General features: G+C 33.3%; 1 protein-coding gene across 1 annotated transcript in view; it reads right to left on the bottom strand.

Moving 5' to 3' along the window:
* Positions 1 to 9,471: 9,471 nt before the first annotated feature.
* Positions 9,472 to 11,090, bottom strand: part of LOC143062563 (uncharacterized) — a 56,185-nt gene continuing 54,566 nt past the window's right edge. Inside the window, exons 45-46 of the mRNA XM_076234227.1 lie at positions 10,691 to 10,833; positions 9,472 to 10,226 (exon numbers count right to left, since the gene is read on the bottom strand). Coding sequence (XP_076090342.1) covers positions 10,098 to 10,226; positions 10,691 to 10,833 — 272 coding nt within the window. The 3' untranslated portion in view covers positions 9,472 to 10,097. The remainder of the gene's footprint in view (positions 10,227 to 10,690; positions 10,834 to 11,090) is intronic.

The raw sequence follows: 11,090 nt of genomic DNA, 5'->3' as shown, positions 1-11,090 counted from the left end.
TGTACAACTAAGATGTATGATGTGAATGGTGATTTAAAAATGTTTTTCAACATTTTGCCTTTAATTGGATTGACTGTAAAAGTGTCAGGTACCTTGATTTGTTGTTTTGTGTGTACATTAACAATGCTTAAGCCTGACATTTCAACATTAAGTTTTGTATATAAAGTACCAGATATTCTCATGTTTGTTATGTTATTTGGTGTAGCAATATCCCAATCTGATAGACATAAAGGTAAATTAACAACTGGTATTGTAAAGCATGTTAAACCATTGCTGAAATCAAGTATGATTTTAGTGTGATGTCTTGTGCAAACTTGTTTATATAAATAATGCAAAAAGTGAAATCACAAAAATACTGAACTTAGAGGAAGATCAATTGGGAAAGTCCATAATCACATGGCAAAATCAAATAACAAAACGCATCAAAAACAAATGGACAAGAACTGTCATATTCCTGACTTGGTACAGGCATTTTCAAATGTAGAAAATGGTGGATTAAACCTGGTTCTATAGCGCTAACCCTCTCACTTTAATGACAGTCTCATCAATTTCCGATATTTTTACATTGATGCGTTAAATAAACAGACACAATAAATAAAATAGTCAAAATATGGGTACATCAGTCATCATCGTTTAACAATTTTAAAAGGAACAATTTAACAGAACACAAACACATCTACTATCTACGAACACACTTATTGATTTGAGTGTCTGACGTCAGAAAATTTTATACGTCACATAAATTTGTCGTTCAATGTGCGTACAAACAATTTTAAAATTTTCATGGGAATGTTAGCATACAGGGTTAAAAAATCAAAAGTATGTAAGAATAAATTTAAGAAATAGACCGAGATTTAATACTCCAACAAATGAAATAATTGTGATTGCTGCCAACACAATTGATGGCCACTGATTTAACTGTGGTGATAATAACGAATCACAATTTTGAGTTGTTGATATAGGTGATTGCATGTAATGAAATGTTGGTGGTGTTTGTGGTGTCACAAAAGCAGCTGATGATGGAGCTTTTTGTAACAGTATGAGTGCTGTTGTCAATGCACGAACTTTGTTAAATAGTATAATGCACGCTATCGTCAAAAGTATTGATAACACAAGAGATATCAGCGAGATCATCTCATATGTGTTTGGCCAAGAATCGTCAATATCTATTTCACGATCAAGTAATGGTTCTGACAATGAGGTAAATATTTTTCTGTCGGCTTTTGCTGCTTTCGCTATTCTTTTCAGACTTAAGTGTAAATTATTATTTTGTGCAATGACTGAATTAAAAGTACATGTATGGTTGTAAAAATGAAGGTTTGGAAGTGAAATGTCTGCTGGTTCTGTAAAAATCGTGTCACCTAATATTAAGTTGTATGTGTCGGATGAAAACAAGTGTACAGTTGAATAAGTGCTAAGTTTACAGGATGTACTATAGTAACTGTGTTGGTAGTGTTATCAAACAATCCTATTTTTGCAGGTATAAATATTGAATCTGTTTTAACAGAAAAGAGACCTGGGACATGTATTATACAAAAGGAACATCCTTTATAAATTTTATGACCTGATGGACAGTCAAAAGCAAGTGTTTTGGTTTTGTACACAAGTAAACTTGTGTCAGTTATTTCTTTGACTGCTGGCTGTATAATGTTGGTGAGAAATCGGAAATTGCAATTTGAATGTACGCTTTTTTTGTCATTGAACAGTAGTGCAAAGGAACAGCTTGGTGAAACAGATGAAAGTAAAGGAAAAGTTTGTGTACAGTACAGTGTATCTATTCTTGAACATGTTTTTATAAAGTCATCTGATAATTCTGCATATTGTCTGTTGTCAGATGTGATAACTAAGTACTGTGGAAGATCTAATAACTGAGTTGCATGATTGCTGGTTGTATTTATAGGAACTGGATGCGAATTTATTTTGTATAAAGTGAGTGGATTCACAAATGTAGTGATTGGAAATTTGATGCTAATGAATACATTTTTGTGATGTCTTGTATATAAAATGTTAGCTTGTGAATAATAATATGATGGGTTCACATTATTTAAGTAAAAACCTTTGAATTTGTCATTTAATATAGATTGAATATGCTGAATGGTATGTTTGAGATTAAAAATGGTGATAATTTGCCTTTAACTAACTCATGTACAGCTATTTTGAGTTCTTCTAGATACTTATTAATTTCAGCTGTTTCATTCAATTGTTTGAGTAATTTTGACAATTTGATGCTTATTTTCTCAAATTTTGAGATAAATTTTGCAGTTTCTTTAGTTATATTTTGAATACCTTCATAATTGTTCTTAATACCCAATATAATATTGTCAAATCTCTTATTTGTTTTTGACATATATGATGATAACAATTTATCGTGATGTGTAATGTCTTTGGCAAATTCATTGTTTCTTCGAATTAAAATGTTAACATGTTTTGCTAATCTATTTACATCCTTAGTAGTTGCTGTGCCAAATAGAGATTTTGAAATTGAGCCAATAAAGTCAAACAATCCACGCTTTAGTCTAGATTCTGTATTGGACTTGTCTTCAATATCAATATGTGGAATAAGTTGATGAATCACATCCACTGTGTGATTCACATCTGATGATACTTGTGTTCTGATAGCAGATCATTGTGACAAGACTTGGTTTAAGATATAACAATGCTGATGTGTAATATCACATTGTTCAAAGTTTCCATCAGTTTGTTTGCTAGGAAGGGGAATCTTGAAAGTGTGAAGCCAATTTTCATGACCCGAAAGTAAATTTGGTTGTCTCTCAAACTCTACTCCATAATTGAAACGCTGTATCTGGTACACCTTGTCAGCTGACACACATATCATTATCCACAACCATATAAAAATCCTGGCAGAAAACAAAGAAAAAGGAAATTGATAGAATGTGAAATGTTTGTTGGGTAAGAGGTTGCATGCCTCTTTTAGCACTAAGTAACATGAGCATAAGCTCATAATTCTTAAGGGGGTACAGATCACCTAAGAAAAGTTAACTCTTACTCATAGTTTGATTCATTGCTACGTTTTAAAATTATGTGCAATATGCAAGCTTTTAAAAGATCGGGATTAGAATGTTTACATTATTGCTAAGATCAGCTGTGCACCCTTTGTTATTCATTTAATCTTTAAATTCATTTGAAGTAACTCATTTTCCATAAATGAATCTTCAATGAGACATAATAGGGAAATTTCAAAGTGCAATAAATTTACCAAAAGAAAGCCAGGACGTTAGAAAGGGAGGGAAACAGAAAGAGAAAGGACCATAACTGTTTTCGTTTTTTACTAGGCCATGCCTATGTCTTAAATATAATGAAATAAAGTACAAAAATTCAAAAGTCTAAGGATGCTACCATTTGATTTTAGGGGGGGGGGGGCTAGGATTTACAATTGTGTCTTGCACTTTTTTCTATAGTTGTAATCATCATTATTGTCCTGTATTTTCTATTTCTCATTCTTTACGGACCTGCAATTTCCATTAGTTGAAATTGTTTTCATATATTGTCATCCTGCTTGTTATGCCAAATTACTGATCCTGTCTTTGTTTGTTCAAAAGCCTGTCTTGCCTTTTTTCAAATTTCATCCAAGCCCCCCTCCTCAAATGAGGGTGGATAGGACCTTTATCGGGACTCCGGGATCGACTGTTTTTAAGGTCTGGATTCAGAGATTGACTCTTTCAAGATCTGGAAATTTGTTTTCGGGATGTCGGGATTTAAATTTATTTAAATTCAGGACCTCGGGATTTCGGGATCAGGGCCCTACCTACCCCCGCCCCCTTTAAATGGTAGATCCCTCCGATAATTAAATTTTAACCAAATAAATAAGAATCCCTGGACAATTACACAATGCTTATGTTCGTAAGTCTTCTTATCAAATTGATAAAATTAAAACTAAATTGACTCCAAAATACTTTTTTTTTAAACGAAACATTTAGTTTTTAAAGAAATACACTATGTACGTAGTAATGTAAAAAAAAAGATTACGAATAATTTATAATTTCATAATTGCTGCCATATTTTTTAAAGTGCAATTGAATATTTTATTGCATGCTTTATATTCATGTAAAAAGTAAGAAGATAACCAGAGGGATAATCAACCACCAGTGCATCATTTACATGTCACGGAACAAGGCAAACAGAAGAAAACAACGTCCGATGCAGTCCAAAAAAACACGACACATATTTTTGCTTTCTGAATTCATCTTAATAAACAAAATACATCTTTCTAGTATTTTTTTCCAACCTTTATCCTGACAGGTGTAGAAAATTAACGGGTGTCTTCTATTCCGTCCGCAATTTTAAGGAAAGTAAAGTCTATATTTAGAATCATAGATGAAACTGAAACTACACATGTATGATATAAATAGAACATGTTATGTTCGCTTTATCAAATTTAAATTTCGAAGACATAGCAAAATTTGTTATTTTCTTTTGTTGCGCTTTTGTCATGTTTGTGTATCTTTCCGATTTTTTTTTATCAAATGCAATTTTGAAATAAATATATAAAAGAAAGTGTGGTGTTATTGCAAGTGACAAGTGAAAATGTTTCTTCTCAAGTCTCAATTCAAGATAATAACTGAATAGAGTAATCATTCTCTATAATAATAAGCACCCCAAAAATAATGTGAAACTTGTCACTGCCGTACTTTTAACTAAAAAACAGTTGTATCTAATTTTCATAACCTCTGCAGAAATACTAAAAAAAAATCTATGTTAAACGAACTTGATTTAACAGTATAAGAATTTTCCACAGTCGGCTCTATTTCATCTCTTATGAGCCATGGTTCTTTAGTTTTCACCAATGGTTGTGTCGTTAAGTTTTGAACTGTATATTTGTGAATCTGGCCAAAAGACCAATAAATTGACAATTTTTATCATGTAAAGCATCTGCCAACTTTAAAGCTTTTCCCTATGTATCATGTGTATTTTTGGCGTGTCATGCTTTTAATTTCAACAGCTCGTATCTCAAATAAAAAATCAGTTACATCCTTTTTTTGCCCCTGCAACTGAAAGTCAAGGGGGGGGGTGATTATTTTAACACTGTCCGTCTGTCCTTCCGTCCGTCCCATTATTGGTATATAATTATTTGGCATTACTCCTAGCCTCCTACTGTTTGATTCCTAGGAAGTTTTCACTTTGCTGTCTGTTGAGTAGTTAAGCACGTACACTGCGCTTCAATATAAACGATTCCCTTTTCAAACAAGTTTATGTGACTACATGTCTATTATGTATTCCGTGTGCATTGAATGGGTTGACATTTCATAAAATGTGTCTATATTGTTGTATGGTCGATTAAAGCTTGTGTAATATGATTTCTTAAAATAAATATGAATTCATAACTACATAAAAGTCATGGCTCGTACAAGTGTTTCTTACCAAAAAACACAATTATCGTCCTTCAGGTCAAAGTTCAAGGTCACATGAAGGTCAAAATGTTAAGAAGGCACACCACCTCATGATGATACATCCACATGCCAAAGATGTAAGGCCTAGGTCAAAAGGCAAAGAAGTTATGGCCTACATGGTTGTGTTTTTCACAAAAAAATCCCATAAAGTTGACCTTGAGGTCACATTTGAAGGTCACACAAAGGTCATCATGATGCAAGACACTTAACCCTGTGATGATACATCCACATGCCAAATAGCTAAGGCCTAGTTCAAAAGACGAACAAAAATATGGCCATTATGTACTTTTTGAATAGATTTTGCTCTTATTTAATGAACCAATTTGAGGGTGGGGCGTAATTTAAACTTAAATACCAAAAAATCTAACGATTAAATTTTAAAATTTTTTTGCCAGAACAACCGACTAGTATAGCACTTTAAATGCTTAGTTTTATTAAAAAAAATAAACGACACATTTTTTTTCAAAAAAGAAATTCTTCTTCAAATCCCAGAAGCACAGCATACAAGAAAGGGGTATCAGTGAACTAATATTCACCTCCTTGACCTAATAATTCTTTCTATTGGGTACTCTTGGTCATCATTTTGATCCTTTGGATCTACATCATCATCATCATCATCATCATCATCATCATCATCATCATCATCATCATCATCATCATCATCATCATCATCATCATCATCATCATCATCATCATCATCGTCGTCGTCGTCGTCGTCGTCATCATCATCATCATCATCATCATCATCATCATCATCATCATCATCATCATCATCATCATCATCATCGTCATCGTCGTCGTCATCATCGTCATCGTCGTCGTCGCCATCATCGTCATCGTCGTCGTCATCATCGTCATCGTCATCATCATCATCATCATCATCATCATCATCATCATCATCATCATCATCATCATCATCATCATCATCATCATCATCATCATCATCATCATCATCATCAGGTGCTTGATGTGCATCCTGTTGAGGTTGTACTTGTGGCTGAACTGGCATTGGTAAATCTGGACGAGGCACATTCCTGGGAGGTGCATTTAAATTTTGTCTGTGATCAGGTTGGTGGTATAGTTTTAACCTGTTTGCCTTGATCATACTTTTGAGTAATTTATGGTCGCCACATCTGCGCAATTTGTATGTGTAATTAGAACCTTTTTCAACAATGCAGAATGGTCCATCTTGTTTCTTGTAAAGTTTAGAGGAATATCCAACTGGTACTTTTGAAGTAAATACTAAGACTTGGTCGTTTACTTCAAACTTTTGCAATTCTGTACGTTTGTCATAATTTGTTTTCTGCTTTTGTTGAGCATGGTTTAAGTTTTCTGTAGCTATTGCCTTAGCTATTTTCAAGTTGTTAAGGATATTGTCAATATGTGTTTTCAGGTTTTTGTTAAGATCTTCTCTTGGGATAAGGTTGGCATCAAAAGGAAGGTTCATGTCTTTGCCGAAAACAAGAAAGAATGGAGAATACTCTGAAGAAGCAGATGGAGTCATCCGAAAAGCCAATAGAATACTAGGCAGTAGTTCTGGCTAGTTTGATTGTTGTTCATTAATGACAGTTCTAATGCATTGGATGATGGTTTTGTTGGTACGCTCAGCAATTGAATTTGTTTGCGGATGGTAAGAGCTTGTGAAGGAATGTTTGACATTGAAAATGTGGTTGACTGCTGCAACAAGTTTGCTCATGAATCCTTGACCACGATTTGTACAGATTGAAACTGGGCTTCCATATCTTGTAAATATCTCTTTGTGCAATACAGAGGCAATTTCTGCTGCACTTTCTGACTTAACTGGAAAACATTCTACCCATTTACTGAAAGAATCTACTATGATTAAAATGAAGCGATGTCCTTCGCTTGTCTCTCTCTTAAAAGGACCAATAAAGTCCATGTGCCATCGGGCAAATGTGTCTGTAATTGGCATTGGTGTCATTGAAACTCTTTTGGAATGTTGTGGATATTTTGCTTTTTGACATGGTTCGCAACCTCTAATGTATTCTGTTACTACTTGGTACATGCGTGGAAAAAATAGACTGGTATGTTCGATCAAAACCAAAGTGCCCGTGATCATGGTATGCTTTCATTAGATCATTTCTAAGTGCACGTGGCAATGCTAGTTGTTTAATGAACCTTTTGATTTTTCTTAAACCTTTTTGTCTTGGTTGATACTGATGATACAGAACATCATCTTGCATGATATACTGGCTTGCCTCAAGGACAACTTTTTGTGCTATTTTCTTGTCATCTGGATGTGTGTTGTTTTTAACATATTCATATATGTGACAAAAATCTGGACATTCACTCTGAAGTTTGCCTATTTCAATGGGTATGATATCAGATGTTGTTAATTCTGCAACTAAAGGTGATGTACTTTTAGGCTAATCAGAATAGACAAATGTAACTTCTAGATAAGGATTTTCAGAATGGTCAATAGCATGAATTGAAGGTATGACATCTTCAGGTTCAGAAATATCAGATTCTTTTGTGACTGGATATTCACGTCTGGAAAGACAATCAGCAACGACATTTGTTTTACCTTGTCTGTATAAAATTTCCATGTCATATCTTTGTTACAAAACTGACCATCTGGTTAAGCGACCAGTGGATTGTTTGATGTTGTTCAGAAATTTGAGAGCATTGTGATCTGTATAGACTTTGAAATGTTTGTATGCTAGATAAACATGATAAGTTTTGACACTTTCCAATATAGCTAGACATTCATGCTCACTTGCTGACCATTTTCTCTCTGCTTCCGTTAAACTTCGACCACCATAAGCTATAACTTTTTTCTTGGCCTTCTGAATCTAATTGAGCAAGAAAATAACCAATAGCTGTGCCGCTGGCATCAGTGGTAAGAATAAAGTCTTTCGACATGTCAGGATAAGCAAGAATAGGAGATGAGATCAGAGTTGTCTTGAGTTTATCAAAAGCAACTTGACAATCCTTTGTCCATTCAAAAGGTACATTGTCCTTATTCGGTTTATGCAAAGGACCTGCAATGTGGCTATACCCTTGAACAAATTTTCTGTAATAGTTACAGAGACCTAAGAAACTTCTGACCTGTTTTTCAGTTTTTGGAACTGGGAAATTTTCTACAGTTTCAATTTTAGATTTGTCAACTTCAACACCTTTCTTCGAAACTTTATTGCCTAGATAAATCATTTCTTTGCGTGCAAACTGACATTTGCTAGGTTTAAGAGTGAGGTTTGCAGCTTTCAATCTGTCAAAAATCAGCTGAAGATGTTTTAATTGATCTTCGAATGTTCTGCTAAAGACAAGTATGTCATCTACATAGACTAGAGCAATTTGGTAATTGAGACGATGAAGAACCTGAGTCAAAAGATGTTGAAAAGAAGATGGTGCTGCTGATAAACCAAAAGGAAGCCTTTTCCACTGATAAACACCACAAGGAGTGACAAAAGCAGATTTGTGAGCTGTAGTTGGGTCTAACTGACACTGCCAGTATCCGGACAAAAGATCCAGATCCAGGTGCAGCCCATTCACTGGTGGACTCTTCTATGATACCGTGTTCAAGCATTTTGTCAATTTGTTTGTTCATTTCTTCTAGAACTGGTGGAGATTGTCTGTAAAATCTTTTTCGTATTGGTGGCGCATCACCTGTGTCAATTGTATGTTTGTATAGATTTGTATTTCCTAGTTCACTAAGAACTTTGGCAAAAACTTGTCTATTTTTAGATAGAAATGCTTGGAGAATAGTTTTTTGATCTTCTGACAGATCTGAATCACTGAAATCAAAGTCTGAGATACAATATCTTTGGGATTTGGGTGAACTCCAAAGCATCGCCAAATACGTAGACAAGATGTTACAATCGGGAATGAGATACAATACGTAAAATAAGAAGAGATTCCAACAGTTATACACATTGTTGCATCGAAACTACACTTCCCTAAAACAGATCATGTATTAGAACTTCTTTCACTAATGTAAAGCAATTGTATCACTTCAAATTGTATACATGTTAATATGTTCAAACCAGGAAATAAGAAGTTTGGTTTAGTCAGATATTTCGGCGGAAAATTTGAATTGTACTCGTTCATGTTTGCAACACTCTTATTCATTTACATATGCAAGACCAAACTACACTTTGTCACACTAAATTTCATTCACATTATCATTATCTGACGTATACGTTTAATCTGAATAAACAAAGAAAACAATTGAAATGATAAAAAGTCAAATGGTCAAGATAGCCGTCGCTTATCTTAAACTAAAAAAAAACTGAAAAAAATAAATGAATAAGTAACGAAAAATATTATGCTCTTTTTCTGTGTCATTGTTCGAAATGTAGCCTGATACTTATATACAAGCATGCCATAAAAATAATAAAAAGGTTCAACATTTGTTGCGATTTCTTTTTTTAATTCAATCACTAGAGAAATGGTTATTTGTGTAATGTAAATGACAGAGTCTTCTTTTAACAAAATTACGCCCTTTGTTATTGAGAACGTACATTATATCAATATGCTTTGTTTTCTGTATAATATGTATGCAAAGTTCCCGGGTCGAGTTATAATTTAGGCTTTTCAGTCTGAAGCTACTATATTACTGTTTTTAGAAATAGAAAATGAAAAACCTATTGCATTTTTTTATAGAACAAATTGTCAGCAAAAGTTATTTGAATCACATTTAATATCATTTCTGCAGTGCATAACCAACGTCTATTTCTTCTTCTTTTCTTGTCGCTTGAAAATCACCTTTTCAAGTCCCATCATCGGCGCCTCAAAAGCCATAGAAGTTATAAATGCTGCTGCATATGACAAGGCAAGATGTCCTAAAAATTCATATATCTACAAGTAAAAATATCGTTCTTAATTGATTTAGAACTATTTTTAATTTATCCAAATACACAATATATCCTTCAAAATTTTCCAAGTTTACTCAAATATTTAATTTTTATTTACGAGTTTATTTATTTATCGTGTTTAAAGCCTTTTTCAAATTAAAAGAAAAAAAGTAAGCAAGTGTCTTGCAATTTAAAAGTTTTTCATAAAAAAATAAAATAATAAAAAAAGAAATGACCAGTTTGGCAACACAAAATATCAAGAAATTCATCTTCAGCGGCGTTCGTTGCGAAACCATTACTAGCTAATCTATATGATCATATTAGTATTACACAACTTGTTCTCGAGTGCTTCTGAAATAGTCGTCTATAGGTACAGATTGTACATAAGAAATTTAAAAGTGAAAAACCACAAAAATATAATGGTGATGACAACGCAAATTGGCCAGACACTGTTTTTGCCCCACTTACAATTTCTGTATCAGTAAAATGAATCAGTCTTCGTCTTGTCAATAGGTAGTAATAGATAATAGGAGGATGAACAAGGTATGCACAATATGTAAGTCTGCTAAGTGGAATAAAACCTTTCCAGGATAATACTGTATTCACATAACCTGTAAAAGGGAAAAGTTGTATTGAGTAATACCACCTAACATACATCAAACCTAATGCATGTGAAAAAATACTTGTGATGAATTTTGTTTAAATTTATTAAACTATATGTGTAACAGAAAATATAATTGAAAGGACAAATATATACAAAGAAAGATGTAGATTTTGTTCCAAAACGCCAATATAAAAAGTATTTAGCTGCCATTAATATTTAAAAAAAATTCATAAAGCAGGTTTAAATAATATTTTATAACAGATA

The sequence above is a fragment of the Mytilus galloprovincialis genome, chromosome 2 (assembly GCF_965363235.1).
Source record: "Mytilus galloprovincialis chromosome 2, xbMytGall1.hap1.1, whole genome shotgun sequence".
Classification (NCBI taxonomy): domain Eukaryota; kingdom Metazoa; phylum Mollusca; class Bivalvia; order Mytilida; family Mytilidae; genus Mytilus; species Mytilus galloprovincialis.
Note: the sequence above shows the minus strand (reverse complement) of the source record. Positions and strands in the feature narration are given on the sequence as shown.